Source organism: Furipterus horrens, unplaced genomic scaffold (assembly GCF_987537825.1).
Source record: "Furipterus horrens unplaced genomic scaffold, mFurHor1.1.pri manual_scaffold_11, whole genome shotgun sequence".
Classification (NCBI taxonomy): Eukaryota; Metazoa; Chordata; class Mammalia; order Chiroptera; family Furipteridae; genus Furipterus; species Furipterus horrens.
In genome coordinates this window covers 11,143,766-11,170,127 of record NW_028327181.1, presented here as the reverse complement: position 1 = coordinate 11,170,127, position 26,362 = coordinate 11,143,766, and the positions used below count along the sequence as shown (strand labels likewise).

General features: G+C 44.9%; 1 protein-coding gene across 2 annotated transcripts in view; it reads left to right on the top strand.

Moving 5' to 3' along the window:
- ACACB (acetyl-CoA carboxylase beta) overlaps nt 1–26,362 on the top strand; it is a 97,549-nt gene that overhangs the window by 56,786 nt on the left and 14,401 nt on the right. For both annotated transcript variants that reach the window (XM_090291317.1, XM_090291318.1), the window contains 19 exons: nt 1,445–1,545; nt 3,248–3,336; nt 3,424–3,548; nt 4,268–4,381; nt 4,561–4,674; nt 5,163–5,252; nt 6,008–6,126; nt 6,656–6,793; nt 7,592–7,691; nt 7,779–7,886; nt 10,671–10,727; nt 10,963–11,004; nt 12,036–12,251; nt 13,564–13,719; nt 14,743–14,946; nt 15,779–15,934; nt 24,151–24,273; nt 24,376–24,645; nt 26,219–26,316. In XM_090291317.1, coding sequence (XP_090147443.1) covers nt 1,445–1,545; nt 3,248–3,336; nt 3,424–3,548; nt 4,268–4,381; nt 4,561–4,674; nt 5,163–5,252; nt 6,008–6,126; nt 6,656–6,793; nt 7,592–7,691; nt 7,779–7,886; nt 10,671–10,727; nt 10,963–11,004; nt 12,036–12,251; nt 13,564–13,719; nt 14,743–14,946; nt 15,779–15,934; nt 24,151–24,273; nt 24,376–24,645; nt 26,219–26,316 — 2,420 coding nt within the window. The remainder of the gene's footprint in view (nt 1–1,444; nt 1,546–3,247; nt 3,337–3,423; nt 3,549–4,267; nt 4,382–4,560; nt 4,675–5,162; nt 5,253–6,007; nt 6,127–6,655; nt 6,794–7,591; nt 7,692–7,778; nt 7,887–10,670; nt 10,728–10,962; nt 11,005–12,035; nt 12,252–13,563; nt 13,720–14,742; nt 14,947–15,778; nt 15,935–24,150; nt 24,274–24,375; nt 24,646–26,218; nt 26,317–26,362) is intronic.

Here is a 26,362-nt window from a genome sequence, read left to right as displayed (position 1 = left end):
CCCCCACCCAGCCCCACTGGGGTGCCCCTGCCAAGCCAGCTGGCTCCGCAGCTCCCAGTCAGTCTGGACATTGTCCTCTGATGGAGCTGGGCTCCATGAAACCCACTTACAGCCTAAGATATTGGGGGCTGAGAGTTTTCTTTTGAGCCTTCCCTGTAGAATCCCAGGGTTTCTCCCCATGCAACAGGTGTTTGTATGGACATTTAACAGTTATTAGGCCTCATTCCATAAAACTCAGGTTCAGAATTGGAGTAAGCAGTTGGTACAAATAGTGTGAACATTTTCCAAAAATATGCTGGCTGAATAATAGAGGAAGTTTGTGTTTCTTGCTAGTTTGTAGCTTAAATTCTCCCTCTAGTTTTATGAGGTGATCATCTTGCGACTATATGTGTATATAGTATTTTTTTTTAATGAAAGCTACTTCTTTTTGGGTTGTTTTTATCAAGCATTTTAAAGATAATTTGCGTTTAGAAGCGCCCCCTCTGCCAGTTTCCCTTCATGCCCTCTGTCTGCTCAGAAGGGCTACCTACCGCCACCCTTCCCCCAGCCACACTTTAGTGATTGGGGAAGCCATAGGTCATTGCCAGAGGTCAGCCACTCTAGAGGTTGGACTATTGTTCTGCCATAAAAAGGAATGAAATAGTGATTTGTGCCACATGGAAGAATCTTGAAAAATGGTAGGTAAAAGAAACCAGTCATCAAAGACCACACATTGCCTGATTCTACCTACATGAAATTGTCCAGGGTATGCAAATCCATGGAGAATGGAAGTTGATTAATGGCTGCCCGGGCCTGGGAGAAGGGCAATTGGAAGTGGGTGCAGGGTTCCTTTCGGGGAGATGAAATGCTGTCAAATTAGATAGTGGTGATGTTTGCATGACCCTGTGAATATACTAAAAACTGCTAAATTAATTATATACTTTAAGGTGCGGAGGGGCTAATATGTATGAATTATATCTTAATTTAAAAATAAAAGCAAAATTCTAAAGGACCCCAAATTGAGAAAAGTACCTGTGTGGACCTTTGAGGAATTTGTCACTGACATAGGCTTTTTTCATTAAAAATATTTTTGTTGCCAAAAAACAATATGCCAATAGCATTCAAACCAATTTTAAAATAGGACCCCTCCCCACCCAGCACCCTCTTGTCCCCTGGGTTTGGAAATGCCCTCCTTTTCCCAGAGCTTTCATATTTGAGGTGAGATACAATGCAAATGGGTGTATGTCTCTATGGGATTATCGTCATTCTGGGTTCTTGGAGACTTTGGGATGAACGGAGCTGTTCCTGGGTGGCCAGAGAGCTTGGGGACTGGAATTTTCTTTTTTCAAATGAGTCCCAGGTGGGATTCTCATGGGAGCCTGTGGTGGCTCCTTTGGGTGACTTCTGTGTGGCAACTGGATTGTGTGGTGATGAGTGGCCACACCTGTCCTTTCTTCTCATCCAGATAGCCACCATCTTGGACTGCCATGCAGCCACCCTGCAGCGGAAGGCCGACCGGGAAGTCTTCTTCATGAACACACAGAGCATCGTGCAGTTGGTCCAGAGGTGAATCACGGGCTCTCCGTGGGGTGCAGCTGTCACGCCGAATCGTCCCTTGTATTGCATCTGGGTGGTGCTCTGGGGTTCTCTGAAGGGCAAACTCCAGCTGGGAGACAGCGCATAGGGTCAAGGGGCCCTGATTATGGTCCTGGCATAGCCATTCCTAACAGCGGAACCCCGGGCAAGGCTCTTGACTTCTGTGAATCTCAGTTTGCCAGTTTGTAAAATGGGAATAAAAACACCTCACGCACAATAAGGCATTCTGAGTTCTAAGTAGATTTTTTTTAAATTTATTGATTTTAGAGAGAGAGAGGGGAATATTGATTTGCTGTTCTACTTATTTATGCAATCATCGGTTGCTTCTTGTATGTGCTTTACTGGGGATCAAACCTGCAAACTTGGTGTATCAGGACAACGCTCTAACCAACTGAGCAACTCAGCCAGGACTAAGTGGATTAATTTTTGACCAGTGCTGATAGAGAGTCCTAGTGGCAGCTCTGATTATGGGACAGTGAAACGAAATGGCTTTATATGCTGCAAAGGACTTTACAAGTTATCACTGTAGTTTGGGGGCATCACTGCAAAGGGGAATGATGGAGAATTTGTATTTCTTCTTAAGTAGCTATTGAGAGAGAGAACTAGTCTGATGAAAAAAGAATTGCCACTTTGCATGAAGAATCGACCCAGCAAGAAAGCTTTGCTTATAAAGACAGAATTAAAGCATTCTCAGACTGGAACGGGTTAATTCAGCTCATGTGTTCCATGCTCCAGAAACTATCAGAGGTGCAGAGAATGTAGGAGAGGGCCCCTCTTTTCAGGGGACCTCCAGGCTCGTAGAGACTTTTAGTGACTATATTATTACAGCTGATAAAGGAGGTCTTAGTGTGGATTTCCCACAGAGAGAGTTTCACAGCGGAGGGCCAGGAGGGGAGTCCCTCCCCAGATTTCAACCGCTAACCTTAAATCCATCCTTTAGCTTCAGAGAAATGCCTAGAAGAATTGAACAAATGTTAAATTGATAGAATTCCCTAGCAGATTTTTCTGTGTTAACGTAAATATCAAAGTTTTGTCTTATGTTGTATATTTTTAAAGTCACATTGAATAAGTGGGTGTTATGGATTCTTCTTCTCTTGTTGTTGTATTCAGTGACGATGGGGTTAAGTTGGCTTCAACTTCTGTAAAACCCAGTGTCCCACCCGCTAAGAAACTTCCCTGTGTTCAGAAATGATCGAGAAGAGGAAATGTTTTGGGGCACATCCAGGTTAAAATTTGGTTTTAAAAAGGAAGCTAAATTAGCAGAGATCTTTTGGCAAATGACTTTCAAGTCTTGTTTTTTCCTAAACTGTCTTTACACAGTGGATGGTTAATTGGAAATTTTTCTTTTCAACCACGCATGCAAGGCTGGCCCCTTTCAGCGTCCCAACTCTGTGTTTTCCCTTCTCTCTGGAGGTGGGGCAGGTGCCATCCAAAGGCTCAGGCTTGGCCTCTGGTTTGACGTTTGACCTTGGACACGGGCCTTGCTCTCTTTGCCCTACACAGTTAGTGCAAATGAACCAACATCCCTCCAGGCCTGAGGATCGGCAGGGGTGCATCCTCCACATACTTTATTAGTTTGCTTTGGTTTGAAATCCTAAAAGCCCCGGCTGTAGGTATTCAGACAGCCAAGAAGCGGAGCTGGTCATTAAGGCAGCCTTCCCTTCCTCCCCAGATACCGCAGCGGGACCCGCGGATACATGAAGGCGGTGGTGTTGGATCTCCTGAAAAGATACTTACAAGTCGAGCACCATTTCCAACAAGGCAAGAGTTACCATTGGCACTGGTGACAAGCTCTCAGAGAGCGCGGGGCCCCGAGCCTTACCCCCGTGTGGCCTTTTGTCTCTCTAGCCCACTACGACAAGTGTGTGATAAACCTAAGGGAGCAGCTGAAGCCAGACATGTCCCAGGTGCTGGACTGCATCTTCTCCCACGCGCAGGTGGCCAAGAAGAACCAGCTGGTGATCATGTTGATTGTAAGCAGGAAACGGCACCCTGTCCCCAGAGTGAGGGTAGAGCTCAAGGGCCTGCATACTTTTCTGGAAAGGGCCAGAGAGGAAATATTTTAGATTTTGCTGGTCTTGCGGTATCTCTCTGGCCCTCTCAAAGCTGCCATGTACAATGTAAGCAAATGTGCATGGCTGTGTCCAGATAAACATTGTTTATAAAACCAGGTAGTGGGCGGGGTTTGTCAGCACCTGGGAGAGATCAGAGCTGACATCGCCAAAGACCTACTGTGTGCTAGGCCTTCCTGACATGATCAGGGCAAGGCATATTGCCTCTCTGAGCCTCAGTTTCCTCATCTGTAAAGTGAGGATCACGATAGCAACTCCTCAAAGGGTTGGGAGGATTTGGGGGGAGGAACATCAAGGGTCTAGCTGCTTGCCTGGCACATAGTAATACCCCGTGATCTCTGGCCAGTAGTAGTGATGCAGGCTCAGACTTAGCTGTGTTTTTTTCTTACCAGGTGTTTAGGGATGTTTTGGGGGGTGGATGAATGAATGGATGAATGAATGAATAGGGGCGCACGGTGGAAAGGGGTGAGGATATGTCCACCCGGCTATACCAGGTGTCTTCAGAGGACTGGGCAGCTGTCTGGTTTGCCGGGGCAGCCACACCCCTGGCTGAGGGTGGGTGTTGGCTTATTTCCTGGTGGAGGATAAAAGCCACTAATTTTCTGTTTTGTCCCCCAAAGGATGAGCTCTGTGGTCCAGACCCTTCCCTGTCAGAGGAGCTGACCTCCATCCTCAATGAGCTCACCCAGCTGAGCAAGACTGAGCACTGTAAAGTGGCCCTCCGAGCCAGACAGGTAGGGCTGTGGGACACGGTCCCCACTGTGCACGGGGGTTGCAGGGCGCCATCCTCCCTGTCACGCTCGGCCCCCACTGCGCACAGCCCCTCTGCTGCTGTCCAACTGGATGAGCCCAGCTCTTGGCTTCTCCCCTGTGAGGCTGGCTCACCCCAGCCTCTCCGTCCCCTCCCCTGCAGGTCCTGATCGCCTCCCACCTCCCCTCCTACGAGCTAAGGCACAACCAGGTGGAGTCCATTTTCCTGTCTGCCATCGACAGGTATGGCCACCAGTTCTGCCCGGAAAACCTCAAGGTGAGGCTGTCTCCATCCCTCTGCCTTGCACAGCGCTCCCCCAACCCCTAGTGTGCTGGCACCCGGGTGCAGGGTGCAGTCACAGATACCAGCGTCTTGGTCTAGCGTGGCCGTGGCTGCCCAAGGGAGCCCTGGGGGAATCAGGCAGCAAGGCTTACCTGGGAAGGACGATTTTAAAAATCCAGGTGTGAGGGAGCTTTGTAAGTGGCAAGGCTCAAGTGACTTGAGTCACAGCTTCCTCTTCCCAGGGCTGCCCCTCCCCCCGCTCTGCCTCACTGACAGGCTTCCAGGTGCGCCCTCTGCTCCTACGGTGCGGGCAGCTCAGAGCTGCTTCCACGCCCAGATCCTACGGGCCCGGGGCACTGGCAGCGTTTGGTGATGGCACCACCGGCTTCTCCCCCTTGCTCCCACACCTCTCGCTCATCTGATGGTTGGTTAAACCGTATGAACACTTACTTTCCTCTCTTTCCCCTTCCCATTTTCTGCAGAAATTGATACTCTCGGAAACGACCATATTTGACGTGCTGCCTACTTTCTTCTATCATGCCAACAAAGTCGTGTGCATGGCGTCCCTGGAGGTGAGTGGCAGAGGCCCCTGTGCCAGTTCCAGCATCACCCCCCTGTTCAGTTCAGAGATTCCCAGAGCTTAACCCCTGGAACCATGCTGTCCGTCGTGACAGCCACTGGCCTCAGGTGACCAGCGAGCACTTGAAACGTGTTCACGCTAAACTGAGCTGTGCGCTAAGGATCAAGTACACGCTGGCTTCCAAGGTCTTCGTATGGAGAAAGAATTGAAAATACCTCCTTAATATTTTTTGTATTGATTACATGTTGGAATGATGATCTTTTAGGTGTTGGAGACAAAGTAAAGTTATCAGTAAAATTATTTTAACGTGATGCCTTTTTTTTAAGTGGCTACCAGAAAATTTTAAATGACTAATTAAAAACGGCGTGTGTGGCTGTGTTGCATTTCTACTGGACAGACCTGCTCTAGAGCAGGAGTTGGAAAACTACAGCCTGCGGGCCGCATCTGCGCCCCTGCTTGTTGTTGTAAATAAAGTTTTATTGGAACAGCCGTGCCTGTTCACTTACATACTGTCCGTGGCGGCCACAGCGGGACTGAGGAGTTGTGATAGAGATGATAGATCTGCAAAGCCGAAATGTTTACTATCTAGCCCTTGGCAGAGGAAGTAACGTCCTGAAATGGGAGCGCATTTGCCCTACCGCCTGCAGATCACTGAGAGGTCGTTTCTCCAGCCTGAACTTTCTCAGGTTTTGAGGGCACGCTGCGGTTCCCCCTGAGAGGATGACCCCTGTACCCCTGTTCCGTTAGGTTTACGTGCGGAGGGGCTACATCGCCTATGAGTTGAACAGCCTGCAGCACCGGCAGCTCCCCGACGGCACCTGCGTGGTCGAATTCCAGTTCATGCTGCCCTCCTCCCACCCAAACCGGTAGGGAGCGGTCCGCACCTGGGCGGCTTGGGTTTCTTTTCCCCTGACCACTGTCATCCTGTCTCTGGGGGGAGCTGTTCGTCTGGGAAGACACCAGGGACACCGCTTCCCCGCTGTGGCAGGGGGATGGCCGGGGAGGGACTAGGGGGGCAGAGCCCTGGAGTGTCAGCCCTGAGCCCGCTCCTCCCCAGCCCTCAGGGGGCTGGCGCTGAGAGTGTCCATTCTCTCTGGCTGAGTTCTCTGCTTCATACTTGCCTGGGGACCCTGTTGGGACCAGACTTCCAGGCATGCACCATCCACTCATCCATCCATCCATCCATCCATCCATCCTTCCATTCACCCATTCGCTTGTTGAGTTCTTTGTCCTCAGCTGCTGGCCCTGACCTCAGCCCCCTCCACCTCCAATTTTATGCCCCTCTTTTGGGGAGAGCTCTAATGCTGGCTCACCGAAGTCTCCAGGGCAGGAACAGCTCTTGGGGCTGGATCTGCAAGCCGTGGCCTCATCCCCAACCATCCGCTCCCCCTGCAGGATGGCTGTGCCCATCAGCGTCACCAACCCCGACCTGCTGAGACACAGCACAGAGCTCTACATGGACAGCGGCTTCTCCCCACTGTCCCAGCGGATGGGCGCCATGGTCGCCTTCAGGAGGTTCGAGGAGTTCACCAGGTATCCAACGTGGCCCATTCTCCCAGACACCTGAGGAGAGGGGCCCAGGGAACATCCTCTGACTGCCCTCTCTTCATGCGACACATGGCGTGGGGGCGGCCCAGGCACATGGCACAGAAAATTAATAATAGCAGCGTAATGATATCGTAGCCAAGAGTGTGGCTTTCGTGTCAGCCCGCCTGCATGCGAACCTGGCTCTGCGCTTCCTCGCTGCGAGATGCGGAGCAAATTACCCAACCTCTCTCTGTACCTTAGTTTTCTCATCTGCATAATGGGAATAAAAGAAGGGCCTTCATAGGGTCACCAGGGAAATTTAATGAGATAGTACATTTTAGTATTGTATTTGAAATATCATTGATACGTAAATAACATGTTCGATGAGTGTCAGCGATCAGTCCTACTATAATTATTGCCCTTTTTCAACCTGTTCCTGTGTGTTAGGCATTGTACATAGATTATCTTGTATCTTCACAAACAGCACTAAGAGCTGTAAGGATTATTTCCTGTTGTCCTCAGTTAACTCAGAGACGTGAGGCGAGGTTGGTTAGGGGGTCTCCTGGCTAGTAAAAGGGGGGCCTGGCTGATGCCTGAGAGTTTGGATAGTCTTTTATTCATGATCTCTGATCGCTTGGGCTCCTTCTTCCCTTTTGGGAAAGACCCCGTCGGTGGCACCTCTGTCCCCGTCAGGGGCAGAATGAACCCGTAGAGTGGTGGTTGCAAAAAAGGGAGGACTTAGGTTTGACCTACGCCCATGGGGGAGCAGCCCCTCAGCCCTCCCTCTCTGTCCCGTGTCCCCAGGAACTTCGATGAAGTCATCTCCTGCTTTGCCAATGTGCCCGAGGACACACCCCTCTTCAGCAAGGTCCAAGCTTCCACGTACTGTGAGGAGGACGGCAAGGTAAGTGTCTAGCAGGGAGCAAGCCGAGGGGGGGCCGGGCTGGGGCCCCCGGGCCCTTGACCGCCTGCCCTTGTTTGTCTCTCCTAGAACCTCAGAGAAGAGCCCATCCACATCCTGAACGTGGCCATCCAGTGCGCCGAGCACCTGGAGGACGAGGAGCTGGTGCCGATTTTGCGGACCTTCGTACAGTCCAAGGTACCCTGGGCACGCCTCTGGTTCTGGGTCCCTGGAGGAGGCGGAGCAGCTGTCTTGGGGAGGTGTCACGTGCACCCGAGACCTGCCAAGTGTTTCAGAGCCACAGATCTGGCTTCCCACCCTAGCTCTGCTACTCCTTGTTGCTAGTGGCCCTGGGCAGAGGTGACTGAATGTGGCTGCACCTCTGCTTCTGCACCGTAACACGGGGTGGCATTTCTCTTTCCCAGGGTGTTGCAATGATGAAATGACTAAGTTTATATACCACTTAGCACAGAAGACACATTCAATCAATAATAGTTCTGGGTTTGGTGGAATGTTTGTTCACCCAGGAAAGTCAACATTTTTAAAGGGTTACTTACATCGACATTCGTGTATGCAGATAATGGCAGGTTGCTTTTATAAACGTGGTGGCCATTGTCAGCCTATATTCTCACCTGGCAGTAGGGACAGCTATTATATATGCTCAAGGACCTGAGCTGCAAACAGATGCGGAGTAGTTTGGCAGGTATAGGTCATAGACACAGCAGGAAGGTGCTGTGTGACCTCAGGCAGGTTGCTGTACCTCTCTGACCCTTAGTTTCTGCATCTGTAAAATGGGGTGCTAAGATTCTTAGCTCATAATTAATCAAATCTACCAGCGACTCTGGCTGTTAGTTCTCAACCCTCCTGGCTTCGTCTAAACTTCAAGAACACTTAGAAGATTTCAGTTGTTGCTTTTTAGTCTATTTATCTATTGTGTTCCCTGTATTGTCCTGGTAGACTGGACGCCTCTTACCCTCTCTGATGTGATGTCCCTCAGAGGACCTAGCCTGGTGCTGAGTGGTGGGTAATGCGGTGAAAATTAGGGGCATCACTGGTAGTGATTTACTTAAGCTTTTGCTTGGTTAATGTTGTTCATTGTAGACTATGTGTAAGGTGCAGACAAATCTGAAAACAGGTTTTAAAACGAAACCCACAGCCTCACCACCCAGAGGCAGCCACTGTGAAAGATCTGGCATCTTCCCCTCTAGCCTGCTGCTTCTTGACATAACCAATGTCCTTATTGGATTTTCAGCTTGGCAACCACTGCACAAAATAAAACAACGTCTAAGCGGACTGAGAGCTTGCTTGCCCATCCTACCTAATCTGATGCTCAGGATACTTGGTGGTTCTGACCTGGAGAAGACAATGGGAGGGGTGTCAGGGTCCCATGTGGAAAGTGCGGACAGTGAGGAGTCCTGCGGTGTGGACGGCTGTGCCGTGGGTGCCTCTGGCCGTTGAAAGGAAATAGCTCTCTAAGTACTGACCCACGTCCGTGAGCTAGAAAAGATTAAATGATTAAATGAACACATCTCTTTACCAATGAAGTATATTTATTTATATATTTATATATATATATATATATCACACCAAGGAGAGGAGAGCTGGGGAAAAGGAAAGACTTTTATGCATTTCTATGATTAAAAATTTTTACATTAGCCCTGGCTGCTGTGGCTCAGTGGGTTGAGTGTCGGCCTGTGAACCAAGTGTCGCTGGTTCGATTCCCAATCAGGGCACATGACTAGGTTGCAGGTCAGGTCCCCAGTTGGGGGTGCGAGTGAGAGGCAACCACACAGAGATGTTTCTCCCCCTCTCTTTCTCCTTTCCCCTCTCTCTAAAAATAAATAAATAAATAAATAAATAAAAATTTTACATGAGGCAAGTACATGCATACGCATACATTCATGCAGATCCACACACACACAGGCATTCACACACGCATGCACACATCTGTACACACTTTCAGCTGAGAACCAAAAATCAGATTCCCGGTGACCAGGCTGGTTTTCCCACATAAGACTCCTCTTCACTTTCCACTTTTTTCTGTTTTCTTCCCAACCTGCATTGCGCTAAGTGTTCTTTTGTGTGTGTCTCCTTGTGTGTGTTTCTGAAATTATCATTTTCCCTGATAATTTCCTTACCAATTAAACAATAATCTTATCTTCTTCTGGGTTTTTTTCTTTCCCCATGAAACTGTATATAATCATATTTATTTCATTTAGGGAGCCACTAAAAACAGTTTTATGCTTTTCTTGGGTAACTTTTTCTTGAAGTCTAACATACAGAAAAGTGCACAAGTCGTAAGTGTGTAGCCTGATGAATTTTCAAAGTGAATTCCCAGATGGAACAGCGCTCAGATCAAGAAATGAAGGTTCTCAAGCCCCATTCTGGGCTCTGCCGCTCCCCCGCACAGATAACTAAGCGTTGTCCTGACTTCTAACAATAGCAATGAGTTTAGACTTGAATTTTATATACATGAAATCATTTACGCCTCCTTTTCTTTTTGTGTTTAATAGAATATTGCCCCCTCTGCCAATTTCATTAAAGATTTCTTGAAATGTTAAAAAATGTATGTTTTAATATAACATTGAGTAAACTTCAAATAGCACGCTGTTCCCCCATTTAAAGTGTGCAGTTCAATGCTTTTTGGTATATTCATAGAGTAGCGTGACCATTATTATATTTTCAAACATTTTCACCACCACCCCACAAAAGCTCTACCTGTTAGCAGTCACTCCCCATATTTCTTCAACCCGACACCCCCCTCCTCTGCCCTAGGCCGCCACTGCTCTACTCTCTGATTCTGTGGATTTGCCTTTTCTGGACATTTCATGTAAATGGGGTCGTGCAGTCGGAGGTCTTTTGTGACAGGCTTCTTTCTCAGCACGATGTTTCCAAGGCTGACCCACATGGTAACATGTATCAGGGCTTCTTTCCTTTTGGCGGCTGAATACGATGCTATTGTGTGTTTGGCTTTTAATGCAGAAAAACATCCTTGTGGATTACGGACTCCGAAGAATCACGTTCCTGATCGCCCAGGAGGTCAGTCCGATTCCCCGTGCGCCGTACGCATCCCCTCCACTCTCCTGGACTCAGGGCCCTTTATTTGGCATTTGCTCTGCAGGGTGGGGTTGGGGAGGTCGATGGCTAGAGAAGCGACAGCTTTCCGAATGATTCATTCTAGACACAGACAGGGTTATCATTCAAAACAAGTGTACACGTATTTAAACGAGTCTTGCTTGATTTAACTGTATTTTGTCTGGATTTCTTTTTGCAGAAAGAATTTCCCAAGTTTTTCACATTCAGAGCAAGAGATGAGGTATGAAAAGGCAGTGGGATTTTCTCTCTCCCCTGACATCTTTTGGATTTAGGAAGACTCTTCCAGTCCTGACCATACATAGCCCCATATTCTAGAATGTGCAACTTTCATGCAGATTCCTGCCTTCCTCTGGGACTCTTATGTCCAAGGAGCACCCTGAATTTCTATGTGAAATTCAGACCTTATGCCCCCCACACTTCAGCCTTCACTACCCGCCGGTGCCTCTCTCACACAGATAATTTTTGTATGTACTTGCTGGTGCCTCAGTAAGGCGGTCCCCCCAACCCGGTTTTCGTATGATCATCTAGTACAGCATTTGGCACGCTGTGGATGGCAGGCTGGCCTCCAGTTCTTATAAACAAAGTCTGGAACATGGCCACAGCCATTTGGTCATGTATGGTCTGCTGTGGCTTTCTCGCTTCAGCCCCTGGATCGGGTAGTTGTGATATACCCTGCGGTCCATCAGTCCTCTGGCCCTTTAAGGAGAAGTTTGCTGATCCCTATTCTAGAATAGGTGGCCTTGTTCCCAACATAGTTTTAAGAATCCACCAAATTCAGAATTTTGTATTTTAATTTACCCAAAGCCTTTCTTCTCTAGGGAAGACCCATCCTTTCTCTAGCTTCTTTGTTTTCTCTTTAGTTGTTTCAAGCACCATCAGTTGCTTTTTTTTTTTAGGACCAATTTCCGTAAGGAAATTAAGGGTCAGTGACTTCTTGGGAAATACTTGGTAGTGTGACAGACAGGGGACAGCCTGGCTGAGCTGGCGGGTGCTGGGAACTAGCTGGGCTCACCGGGAGCTGAGAGCCCTCTGCCAGCCAGCGCACCAAACTTGCATGTCCTCTCGGTCTTTGCAAAGTCCCGGACTTCTTGAGCCCTGGGGGTTGCTCACAATTAGACGACATAGTGACCGCTACATTTCTAGTGCCATGCCTGCCAGCACCAGGGTCTGCAGGACACAGTGTGCACTGGGCAGGCTCGTGGTCCCAGTGGCAAACACGGGACATGTCTGTTCTCTCGGGTCGGCCCGCAGTTTGCAGAAGATCGCATTTACCGTCACCTGGAGCCCGCCTTGGCCTTCCAGCTGGAGCTCAGCCGGATGCGCAATTTCGATCTGACCGCCGTGCCCTGTGCCAACCACAAGATGCACCTCTACCTGGGCGCTGCCAGAGTGAAGGAGGGTGTGGAAGTGACGGACCACAGGTTCTTCATCCGTGCCATCATCAGGCACTCGGACCTGATCACGAAGGTAAAATGGCGTGGGACGTTTCTTCCTCTGAGCTTGTCACTCATGTGTTGGCTTTTCCTTTGTTGAGGTCCTGCTCTGTGCCGGGCCCCGGGCCGCATGCCGGGGGTCGCCGGGTACACTGGGCACACAGAGCCCAGCCCTTGTGACACCCCCCTCTGGGTGTGGGGCAGGTGGACATTGAAGTGGCCTATTTTCACGTCCTGGCTGGTGGCTTGTGGATTTATTTCTTCAGTCTCATGGGTCCTGCGTGGGAAGAGAATTGAGAAGATAGAAAGATATGGGTTTGCTAAGTGGTATTTGCTGATTGAATATGTGATTATTATTTTTTTGCATTTACAAAAGTGACACATGGTTATGTTGTGCAAATTTCAAACAATACTAAAAACTACTCTTAAAAATCAAGGAAAAGGACCCAGAATCCTGCCAGGCAGGTCAGCCTTGCTGATGACCCTCTCTAGGCATACTTCCATATATAGCAGTGTAGGCATAAAGTCACAGACAGAGCTCAGGTGGACACATCAGTTGAAGAGTGGGTGTCTTTTTACTGGTCGGTTACTTACAGCAGACCTCTCTCCGTGTTGATGAAGATAATCCACTCCATGCTCGTTCCTTGCATGGATGTGCCCATGTGTGTGATCGCTAATCCCGTTGATGGATGTTAAGTTAATCTCAATGTTTTGCTGCCTCGATCAACTAGGTATTTTAATAGGTTTTGTTATTATTGAGGTGCAGTAAGGCCAGTGCCATTGAAAAGATTGTTCATTCATCGCAGTGCCCAAGAAGAGGGGGCTTGCCACGCCATGGGGGCTGCACAGCAAAGCACCTGGGTCGGTTGGAGGCCAGGGAGAGGGGGGGCTGTGGGCAAGAGCCTGTGTTATGGTTTTTGCAGGAAGGAACGGGTGAGACAGGGTAAGCAGGCCTGGGGTTGGCTAGTCTGAGTAATTGCGGAGGGCTCTGAGCAGGGGGCTGTCTCCTGGTGTCTGGAGTCTGCGCCCGGTGCGGTCAGGGCAGGGGCATGGTGCCCTGGAGCGGTTGGTTTGCATTTGGGAGGCATGCCCATGGGTGAGTTGTGTACTCTCTCTAGGACTTGGCTGACTCTGGAGGGCGCAATCCCTCCAGGGTCTGCAAGGCCCCAGCTGTAGAGCATCAGAATACAGGAACGCAAAGATGGTGAATGTGTCAGACAGCCTGTGCCCTCGCTTTGCCTTTGGAGTGAGGGCTCTGCTGTTCTTGCCTGGTGCAGTTCTGGGGAAGAGTGCCCCCCCCCCCCCATGTCCTCTGCCTTAGCGGCCGCCCCTCCCATCTCCGGCAGGAAGCCTCCTTCGAGTACCTGCAGAACGAGGGGGAGCGGCTGCTCCTGGAGGCCATGGACGAGCTGGAGGTGGCCTTCAACAACACCAGCGTGCGCACCGACTGCAACCACATCTTCCTCAACTTCGTGCCCACCGTCATCATGGACCCCTACAAGGTCTCGCTTCTGGGGGGCCCTCCCCAGGCTCTTGGCGCCACTTCCCGGGGACCCTTGTCTCTTCATGCCAGTGGTGCTCCGGGTTTTGTCTCCTGGCCCGTGAGACCCGAGTTACAGGATGTGCATGTGCGTGTTTGAAACGCAGGTGCTGCAGGTGGAAGACAAACCCTTCATCACTTAATTCTAGGGCCACGTCTTAGCCACCACCCGTAGGGCTCTCCCCGTTCTGATGGTCCCCCTCCATGAAGTGCCTCATTTCCAAGACAACACAGATGCCCCATATATCCTGCAAAACAAAAGTCTGTCCTCTTCCTGGTTCCAGTCTCTGCTGGGGACGCCTCTGGCTACTTCTTCATGAGCAGGCAGGGTGTATGGTTGCGATTGTGGGATGAAGGAAGTCCTGGTACCTCATCTTGGCTTCTGTGGGGTGCAGAGGGCCCATGCTGGTGCCCCACCTCCACCAGTCCACCCACTCCCCAGAGGAGAAGAGGCATAGGCCTGAGCTGGGGACAAAGGTGGTGTCACATAGGAGCACTAGCTATCAGTGACCAGCCTCGGTTTCCTCATCTAAGTGGGGGTCAGAACTGCTGGCCTCTTGGAGTAATTATGAGGACAAAATGAGAAAATTAGCTTTAAATGCACAGCAAGGTGCCCTTGGTCACTGCTAGCTAGTAGTAGTTGGATACGTGCTGTGTCCCGGGCGTTTTGCAGTCAGTATCTCATCATTCCATCACTGTCAGCGCCAGAACTATAGTGATCGCTCACTTATCGCAGATATGACATTCTAGACCCCCCGCGATAGGTAGAAATCCGCAAAGTAGGAACCTTACGTTTATTTTAGTATTTACTGTACAGTACCGCAAAATCCTGCAATATAGCGAAAAATCTGGGATAAATAATTAAATATAATATTTTTAAAAATCCAGCAATAACAGTGAGGCCGCGATAAGTGAACCGCGATAAGTGTATTATGAGTGTGTGCTGAATGGGCTCTGAAATTGGAATTGTTGTGATCTGGGGCAGATCGAGGAGTCGGTGCGTTCCATGGTCATGCGCTACGGCAGCAGGTTGTGGAAACTCCGCGTGCTGCAGGCTGAGGTCAAGATCAACATCCGCGAGACCACCGCCGGCAATGTCATTCCCATCCGCCTGTTCATCACCAACGAGTCAGGCTACTACCTGGACATCAGCCTCTACAGAGAAGTCACCGACCCCCGATCCGGAAACGTAAGGCTGGGCCGGGTCACGGAGGTCCACGTCAGAACAGAGGGAGGCAGGCTGCTCGGGCCCGTGGGACGCAGATGAAACGGCATTTGGTGGCTGTCGTGCCTGCCATGCTGATTGGGGTAGCCCCTCTGAGTCAGCCTCTGAGTCCCAGGGTTCATTCCCCTGGGAAGGAGACGGATTCCAGCATTTAATCCATTCTACGACCATATTTGGAATAAGATGCGGGGTGCAATGGTTAATTGTAATGTAGCCTCCCACATTGATTCACTTAGTGAATTAGGTATTTTCCCCAAATGTGTTTTAGAATGGACTTTGTAAAGTGAATCAAGTATCCTATTGAATACCATTTGCATATATATATATATATATAAAACTTTTTATTTTGAAATAATTACTCTCAAGAAGTTATAAAAATAATACAGAGAAAAATACAATATGAAAGGTTCCCATGTACTCCTCACCCAGCTTCATCTTACATGACTGTAGGACTTATCAAAATAGGAAACTGACGCGGGTTCAGTACTGTTAACCCCAGTGCAGACTTCGTTCGGCTTCATCAGTTTTGCCGCCCTCTCGTTTGGTTGGGTGTGTGTCTGTTACTGTAGCAGTTATATTGTGGATGCTGTGTTGGCCCATCTCCCACTGTCCCTCCTTGTGCTGGTTGCAGAAAAGAGGTTCGCTTTCCCAGGCCCTCACTTTGTCACACAATGGGATATGTTTTGCTCCCCGCACTGCGTTTTTGTTGAGGATCGGGTAGAAGTAAATGCGGCAGTAGTGTGGTTCTCTGAGACGTGCCTCCCTCACACTCTGCTTTTCTTCCCTTCTGGTCCAGATCATGTTTCACTCCTTTGGCAACAAACAAGGACCGCAGCACGGGATGCTGATCAACACTCCCTATGTCACCAAGGACCTGCTTCAGGCCAAGCGATTCCAGGCCCAGTCCCTGGGAACCACCTACGTGTACGACTTCCCGGAACTGTTCAGGCAGGCAAGTCCTGTGGCTGAGACACAGCACGGGCCTGGGTCTGCTTAGGAAGAAAAAGAGATTACATTTGACCCTTGAGCAATGTGGGGGTTAGGAGTGCCAATCCCCTGTGCAGTTGAAAATTCACATATGGCTTTTGATTCCCCCAGAACTTAACTGCTAATAGCCTTCTGTTGAACAAAAGTCTTACCAATAACAGAGTCCATTAACACATTTTGTATGTTACATGTTTATATATTGTATGCTTATAATAAAGTAAGATAAAGAAAATGTTATGAAGACAATCATAAGGAAGAGAAAATGCATTTATAGTATTTATTGAAAAAAATCTGCCTATAAGTGGATCTGTGCAGTTCAAACCCATGTTGTTCAAGGATCAACTGTAATATTTGCAATGATTTCCTAGCATTTTTTCTGAGAGAAACCCAATTTCATCTCAATGATAAAGGAATATAATATAGAGAATTCAGAATAGAATATAAAAGAAGCAAAAAGTGACTCATATAGTTCCATATCCTAAAGATAGGTTGCTTAACATTTTGATGTGTTTCCCTCTGGTCTTTTTCTACTTCTTCAATTAAGTACCTGCTGCTTGCCAGGCGCCTTTCTAAGGGCAGATAGACCATGAGGGAGAGGATGGGGTCACTGCCTGTGAGGAATTTTTAGTCTGCTCTAAAATAATGTTCTGTTATGTTTTTCTGATTATTAAAGTATACATCAGAAAATACAGAAAACTAGGAATAAGCATGTAAAATGTCACCCACATGTGATCTGTCCGTCCTTGATGACTGCAGTAATATTTTAGTGTGTTTCCTTCAAGTACTTTTCCTATGCCTTTATTATTTTATGTAGTAGGGCCTTTCAAGGAGACTGAACACACTGGCATTATTGGTGTGGATGTTTGTTACTCCCCTTCATTGCCTTGTGAATGATGTTTGTGAAACCGAGGTCGCGACCCTTCTCCTGTAGACAGCAGAGCATCAGTTCACTTCCAGCATAGGAGATGCAGAATAGTAGGAACAGCCACTGTTTAAAGTCACTCATGTCTGGGCTTGAGTCCTGGATCTGTCCTTTGCTCCCTGTGTGTCTCTGGGCAAGTTTCCTTTATCTCTCTGGGCTTCAGGTTCCTCCTTACAAGGTTGTTGTGAGAAATTTATATGAAGTATTTAGTAGATGCTTAATAAATGGAAACTTTTAAACCCTGGCTGGTGTGGCTCAGTGGATTGAGCGTCGGCCTGCGAACCAAGTGTCGCTGGTTCGATTCCCAGTCAGGGCACATAACTAGGTTGCACGTCAGGTCCTCAGTTGGAGGCACGAGTGAGAGGCAACCACACAGTGATGTTTCTCTCCCTCTCTTTCTCCTTTCTCCTCTCTTTAAAAATGAATAAATAAATAAGCAAACAAATAAATTATTTAAAAAAAATAAATGGAAACTTTTATGAATAAGAATGTCATTGTCTGTATCCTGTTGCCTTTGACCTCGAGGGCCACAGGATAAGAAACAGACAAATCAGGAGCAAATGCAACCCATTTTCTTTTAATAAGGAAACCAAATACTACAGAAAACATCCCATAAATTTGGAAACAGATTAAATGAAAAATTTCCAAGAAAAATATACCTTATCAATACTGACTCAAGAAGAAATAGAAAATCTAAACACATTATAAACATTAAAGAAATCGAATTAATAGTTTAAAATGAATGTATTTGCTCAAATTGGGCCTATATGGTTTTTTAACAATTTTTATCAAGCCTTCAAAAAATAGATAATTCCCTTTGTATACAAATTGTTTAGAGAGCGGAAAGAAAAAAGAATGCTTCTTAATTTATTTTATTAGGTTATTAATATCTTAGTATTCATCTCAGATAAGAACATTTGAAGAAGGGAAATTTGTTATTTCATTTATGAACATGGACACAAAAATCATAAATAAAATATTAGTAAATAAAGTCCAGTAATGACTTTTTAAAAAATTTAGGTCAAGTAGGGTTTATCTTTTTAAAAATGTATTGATTGGTTTTTAGAGAGAGAGAAGAAGAAAGAGAGAGAAACATTGATTTGTTGTTCCATTTATTGATGCAGTCATTGGTTGATTCTTGTATGTGTCCTGAGCAGGGATGGAACCTGCAACCTTGGTGTGTTGGGATGTTGCTCTAACCAACTGAGCTACCTGGCCAGTACCAAGTAGGGTTTATTTTATAACTGCTTACATGATTTGATATTAGGAAGTCTGTTCATATAATTTATCATTTTAATAGATTAAGAAAAAACTTAAATTTCTTAACAGCTATAAAAAGTATTTGACAAGATCATATCTATTCATAATAAAAACTTCTAATAAGCTAGCAATAAAAGGGAATTTATCTTGATAAACAATATCAACCTAAAATTAATAAAACCTACTCATAGTAGGGGACTTCAACACTCCATTATCAACAATAGACAGATCATCAAAGCAAAGAAACACCAAGGATATACAGGCATTGAACAACACACTAAACCACATGGATCTAACTGATATATATAGAACTTTTCACCCCAAAGAAGCAAAATATACATTCTTTTCAAGTGCACATGGGACATTTTCAAAGATAGACCACATGATAGGTCACAAAACAAGCCTCAACAAATTCAAGAAAATTGAAATCATATCAAGCATCTTTTCAGATCACAATGCCTTGAAACTAGAAATCAACCTCAGAGGAAAAAATCAAAGACACCCAAACTCATGGAGATTGAATAACATGCTATTAAATAATGAATGGGTTAACAATGACATCAAAGAAGCAATCAAGAAATTTCTAGAAACTAATGATAATGAGCACACAACAACCCAAAACCTGTGGGACACAGCAAAAGCAGTCCTGAGAGGGAAGTTTATAGCAATACAGGCATATCTGAAAAGGCTAGAAGAATCTCAAATAAAAAACCTAACCACAATGCTACAAGAACTAGAACAACAACAACAAACAAAGCCTAGGGCAAGAAGAAGGAATGAAATCATCAAGATCAGAGCAGAACTAAATGACATAGAGACTAAACAAACAATCCAAAAGATCAACGAAACTAGGAGCTGGTTCTTCGAAAAAATCAACAAAATCGACAAGCCTCTAGCCAGTCTAATCAAGAAAAAAAGAGAGAAGACACAAATAAACAAAATCAGAAATGAAAGAGGAGAAATCACGACTGATACCTCAGAAATACAAATGATAGTTAGAAATTACTTCAGACAACTGTATGACAAGAAATTTGACAATCTAGAAGAAATGGACAAATTTCTAGAAACATACAACCTTCCAAAACTGAATCAAGAAGAGGTGGAAAGTCTCAACAGACCAATAACAAAGAAGGAAATTGAAACAGTAATCCAAAATCTCCCGGCACACAAAAGCCCTGGACCGGATGGCTTCACAGGCGAATTCTACAAAACATTCAGGGAAGAACTAACTCCTATCCTCCTCAAACTGTTCCAAAAAATCCAAGAAGAAGGGAAAATCCCAAACTCTTTCTATGAAGCCAGTATTATCCTAATCCCCAAACCAGGTCAAGACACAACAAAGAAAGAAAACTACAGGCCAATATCACTGATGAACATCGATGCTAAAATCCTCAATAAAATATTGGCAAACAGGATCCAGCAACACATCAAAAAGATCATACATCATGATCAAGTGGGCTTCATTCCAGGGATGCAAGGATGGTTTAATATTCGCAAATCAATAAATATAATACATCACCTAAACAGAATGAAAGACAAAAATCACATGATCATATCAATAGATGCAGAAAAAGCATTTGATAAAGTTCAACACCCATTTATGATGAAAACACTCAGCAAAATGGGAATAAAGGGAGCATATCTTAACATAATTAAGGCTATATATGAGAAGCCTGAGGCCAACATCATACTCAATGGACAAAAACTGAAAGCATTCCCCCTGAACTCAGGAACGAGACAAGGTTGTCCACTCTCTCCACTCCTTTTCAACATAGTGTTGGAAGTCCTAGCCACAGCAATCAGACAAGAAAAAGAAATAAAAGGAATCCAAATTGGGAAAGAGGAAGTGAAACTTTCATTATATGCAGATGATATGATAGTATACCTAGAAAATCCTATAAACTCCACTAAAAGACTACTCAATATAATAAGTGAATTTGGCAAAATCGCAGGGTACAAAATAAATATACAGAAATCCAAGGCATTTCTGTACACCAACAATAAAATAGCAGAGACAGAGACAAAAAAGAAAATACCATTTACTATAGCAACAAGAAAAATAAAGTACCTAGGAGTAAACTTAACCAAAGAGATAAAAGACCTGTACTCTGAAAATTACATAACATTGAAGAAAGAAATTAAGGAAGAAACAAATAAATGGAAGCAAATACCATGTTCTTGGATGGGAAGAATCAACATCATCAAAATGGCCATACTACCCAAAGCAATTTACAAATTCAATGCAATCCCTATTAAAATACCAATGACATATTTCACAGACCTAGAACAAATACTCCATAAATTCATATGGAACCAAAAAAGACCCCGAATAGCAAAAGCAATCTTGAGACAGAAGAACACAGCAGGAGGAATCACAACACCAGATATCAAACAATACTACAAAGCCACTGTAATCAAAACAGTATGGTACTGGCATAAGAACAGACATATAGATCAGTGGAACAGAATAGAGAGTCCAGAAATAAACCCAGGCCTCTATGGTCAACTAATCTTTGATAAAGGAGGAAAGAACATAAAATGGAGTGAGAAGAGCCTCTTTAACAAATGGTGCTGGGAGAACTGGATAGGGACCTGCAAAAAAATGAAACTAGACCACCAACTTACACCACACACGAGAATAAACTCAAGATGGATCAAAGACTTAAATGTAAGCCGTGACACCATAAAAGTCCTAGAGGAAAACATAGGCAAGAAAATATCAGATATCTCACGTAACAATCTCTTCACGGATACATCTCCTAAAGCAAGAGAAATAAAGGAAAAAATAAATAAATGGGATTACATCAAACTGAAGAGTTTCTGCTCAGCAAAAGAAAACATCAGCAAAATGAAAAGGAAACCAACCATATGGGAAAACATATTTGCCAATGACATCACAGACAGGGGACTGATTTCCAAAATATATAAAGAGCTGATACGACTCAACATCAAGAAAACAAACAACCCAATTAAAAAATGGGCAAGGGACCTGAACAAACACTTCTCCGAAGAGGACATACAGAAGGTCCATAGACACATGAAAAAATGCTCAACATCATTAGCCATCAGGGAGATGCAAATAAAAACCACAATGAGATACCACCTTACACCAGTCAGAATGGCCATCATCAACAAATCAACAAGCAACAAGTGCTGGCGAGGATGTGGAGAAACGGGAACCCTACTGCACTGTTGGTGGGAATGCAGACTGGTGCAGCCACTATGGAGAACAGTATGGAATTACCTCAAAAGATTAAAAATGGAACTGCCTTTTGAACCAGCGACTCCACTACTAGGATTATACCCGAAGAATCTTGAAACACCAATTCAAAAGAACTTATGCACTCCTATGTTCATAGCAGCACTGTTTACAATAGCTAAGTGCTGGAAACAACCTAAGTGCCCATCTGTAGATGAGTGGATCAAAAAACTGTGGTACATTTACACAATGGAATACTATGTAGCAGAAAGAAAGAAGGAACTCCTACCATTTGCAACAATATGGATGGAACTAGAGAGAATTATGCTTAGTGAAATAAGCCAGGCAAAGAAAGAAAAATACCATATGATATCACCTAATACAGGAAACTAAAGAACAACACAAACAAAGGAACTAAATAGAACAAAGAGCAGAATAGAAGTCAATAGGGGGGAGGGGAGAGGGAGAGAAGGGGGATAAGTAAGGGAAGGGTTTAATTAAAGAGCCTGTATAAAAGACTCATGGACATAGACAACGGGGAGGGATATGATTGCGGGAGAGGGGGTGGGCTGGGTGGGGGAGAGAAATTGGGGGAAAAGGGGATAACTGTAATTGAAAAACCAAAATAAAAAAAAATAAAAAAAAAAAAAAAAAAAAAAAAAAAAAAAAAAAAAAAAAAAAAAAAAAAAAAATAAAATTAATAAAACCTAATAGTAAAATATTGGAGGTATTCTTTTTAAAGACAAGTACAGGACAAAATTAGCCATTATCACTAATTCTCTTCAACATTTTTTACTGGAAGTCCTGGCCAATGTAATAAGACAAGAAAAAGACATAAAAGGTATAATGAATGGAAAGAAAAAAGCAGAGTGGTGTTTTTTGCAGATTATATAAATGTCTACATATATATAATCCAAGAGAACCTATAGATCTAGGTAACAAAGCAAGATTGCTAGATACAAGATCACTATACAAAACTGAATTGCATTCTCATCAGCAGTAATTATAAAATGAATTTTTAAAAAATGCTACTTACAATATTAAGATCGACTATAAGGTTACTAGGAATAAATAAGTAAAAGGCATATAAGAACTGTATGGAAGAAATTTTAAAACTTTATTGAAATACTTGAAGCCTCAATAAATGGAAAAATATGTTCGTGAATGATGGAAAGATTCAATATTGTAATGATATTAGTTCTGTTCAAATTAGTGCATTCAGTATAATTCCAGAGGTTTTTGATGAAGCCTAAAAATTCATATAGAAAAGCAAAAGCCCATGAAAAGCAAAAACAATTTTGAAAAAGAAAAACGTCAAGAGAACTCATCTTAGCAGATGCCATTACTTACTTTAAAGCTGCAGTACAATCCGGCATCGTATGATTGTAGTGGGGCTAGACGAACAGAACAGGGGAACAGAAAAGAGCCTCGAGTCAGACCCACGCGTAAGTGGAACCTTGCAGAACGCAGAGGTGGGATCGTGAGTCAAGGAAATAAGTTTCATTAAAAGGTCCAAGAAAATTGCTTATCTAACTGAAAAAATAAATTTTGATTTCTACCTCATTTATTGTAGTTTACAAAAATAAATTTCAAGAGGATTAAAGCCAGTTAGAGTCCGTTAAATGCACAAGGTAATCAGGAAAAGACTTGTAAATTTGACTACCTTAAAATTAAAAAATTCTTTTATGCAAAAGAGGAAAGACAAGGCCCAGACTGGGAGAACATATTTTAATGCTTATTAACAGCAAAGGATTAGATCGACATTCTCTACAAAGCACTTATAAGTCAATTAGAAAAAAAAAAAAAGCAAAACTATTTTTAAAAGCTAGGCAGGAATAAATAGGATATTGGCAAAAAAATAAAAACTCACCTGGTCAATAAACATATTCAAAGGCACTCAGCTCACTAATAATTAATGAAGTACAGACTGATACCAAAATACAATTTCACACCCAACACATGGGCAAGTGTTAAAATATTTGACAAAACTAAGTATTGGCAAGTGTGGGCAGCAAAGGAGTTCTTATTTTCTATAATCTTGCTGGAACTGTGAAGGGTCTCAAAAAACTTGAGAGCAATTTGCTATTATCAAGTAAAGTTGAAATTTCATAAACCCTACGCCCATCCGTTCCACTCCTGGGTATAAACCTGGTGAAATTCGTCTGTGTATATAAGAAGAGACCATAAAAATGTTCGTTACAGCATCATTGGTAATACTGTAGAATTGGAAGCAACAGAAACGTTCTGAATACATAAATTGTGATATATTCACTCCATGGGAAACTGAATAGCAGGAAAAATGAATAAACCAGAGTTAAACTTATCAATATGGATACATCTCCCACACACATCAAGGAGTTGAAAAAGCAAGTTACAGAAGGATGTGTCCAGTGCAATGTCATTTATTTAAAGCTTAAGCCAGGCAAAATAATCCTACATGTTGTACATGTATGCGTATGTGATGAAATGAAAGCATGGAAGCATGCTGAGGACTGGCAGACACTAAATGCAGGATTAGGGTTACCTGGAGGCATATGGGGGGAGGATAGTCAGGGATGGGACCAGGAGGGATACAGTAGAGGCTCCAACCACATCTTTTTTTCTTTTTTTTTTTTTTAATCTTAAGCAACTAAGGAAAAATTATGATTTGACAAAACCGCGAGATTGGGCACTCAGGTGTTTATTATTCTGCATGTTTTTCTGTGTGCTTTAAATAGCTCATGATTGAAAAAAGAGACAGAACTAGAAAATGTGCCTCCCTACTGATGACTTCAGGTGTTTTTCCCTCCCCTCTCCCCAGGCTCTCTTTAAAATGTGGGGCTCCCCAGACAAGTACCCCAAAGACATCCTGACGTACACGGAGCTAGTGCTGGACGCCCAGGGCCAACTGGTGGAGATGAACCGACTTCCTGGGGGAAATGAGGTAAGTTCTCACGGAGCCCAGTCCTTGGCTGGGATGGCCCTTTCAAAAAATTTCCCCCGAAGACACAAACCTGTTTTCCTTGTGCATTTGTGTCATCACCAGGTGGGCATGGTGGCCTTCAAAATGAGGTTTAAGACCCAGGAGTATCCGGAAGGGCGGGACGTGATCGTCATCAGCAATGACATCACCTTCCGCATCGGATCCTTCGGTGTGGGAGAAGACCTGCTGTACCTGCGGGCGTCCGAGATGGCCCGGGCAGAGGGCATCCCCAAAATCTACCTCGCAGCCAACAGTGGGGCCCGGATCGGCCTTGCAGAGGAGATCAAACACATGTTCCAGGTGGCTTGGGTGGACCCAGAAGACCCCCACAAAGTACGTTGGGAAGCAGCGTGGCTGTGCCACTTGCTCAGCTGGCATTGTATTTTCAGTGGGGGTAACAGTGCCCACAGGGGGCGGAAAAGTCTTATTACTCGTTTTCTACGTAAAGCACAGATAGCCATGCATAAGCAGGCGGACTGTATATTGGTATTAAAATTTTATGGGAGGGCATGGCAGTTAGAAAAACATCTAAACAGGCCCCTTAGGGAACAGTAATGAAAAAGTTTATGAACACAGAACTAACTTATACATATAATATAATATATATCTCCTGAATGCAAGGTGAAAAATACATAGTCCCTGGCCTCAGAGATTTCTTAAAAATCGTCTGGGAGATGTAGAGACACCAGCTACAATAAAAGGCAAAATGAATGAGAGAAAAGCACACTTTTTGTAATGGGAAAATGCAGGGGACAGTCATTCTTTGCAACCAGAGTTTGCATTTCCAAGGGGGTGATATTGCTCCCCAAAAAGGGGGCAAAATTTATTCTTTCATGTAGAAAGCACACGCGCGTGCACCCCCCCCCCCACACACACACATACGGCCTGTCCAGAAACTATCCAGCCCTGTAATATGAAAAATAGAGACATTTATCGAAGAAGACACAAGATACAATAAACATTGTACATGAGTCAGTGACACCTGAGTCCCCTTCAAAGTGGGCACCTTGGGTCCTCACACACTTTCCCAATCACCATCAGCTGCCCTGTAGTATTTTCCTGAATGTCATCAGTGGTCTGAAGTCTCTTCCCTTTCAAATATGACTTTAGTTTTGGGAAAAGCTGAAGTTGCAGGGCGCCAAATCTGGGCTCTAGAGGCGCTGAGTCACCTGGATGATTTGATGTTTCACCAAAAAACTCCAGAGACGTGATGCATGAGCGGGCGCGTTGTTCTGATGAAGCTGCCAATCACCAGTTGCCTGTAACTGTGGCCTCCTGAATCATCTGAATAGTTTCCACCATGGAATGTTCAAGCTTAACGCAAAATCTGATGCAGATTCGTTGTTCTGCTCACTCACTCATTTTGAATGCAATGGCCACACGGTACACACACTCACTCACGGCGCCTACCGCCCCCACTGACTAGTACAGTGAAGTCGTCATTGTTCACGCATACACGTTCCAGTCCATGTGCCTTGACTGCCAGATTACACTGATGTGGTGCAAATCGTTCTCGTTCTATTCATAAAGGTTGGCCTTTCTCTGGACGGACCTCATATATACACACATGCAGTACTATAATGAAATTGGGGAGGAGAACTGGGAATAAGGAAAAAAGTGAAAAGTCTCCCTAGGGGAGTGATAGTGAAAAGATGATTGAGAAGCAGAATCAGACAAGGGAAAAAGTGAGATTATGTTGTAAGGATGAGTGGGAAGCACTTAGCAGATCTTCATTTTATAGCTGTTATTAACATGGTGTTAGTATCAGACATGTAAACATATTGTAAACATGCTAACACGTTATTAACATCCTCCCTACAGTATCGATATATTTTTAAAAACAGTGGCTGCCGAGGGCGGGGAACTGGATTCATAGCTTCACTGAAGTTTTTTGTTTTTTTTTAAGGGATTTAAATACCTGTACCTGACCCCTCAAGAGTACACCAGAATCAGCTCCCTGAACTCCGTCCATTGTAAACACATCGAGGAAGAAGGAGAATCCAGGTTGGTGATTAGCAGGTGGCTCCCTCATTGCTCCTGGGGCTAATTT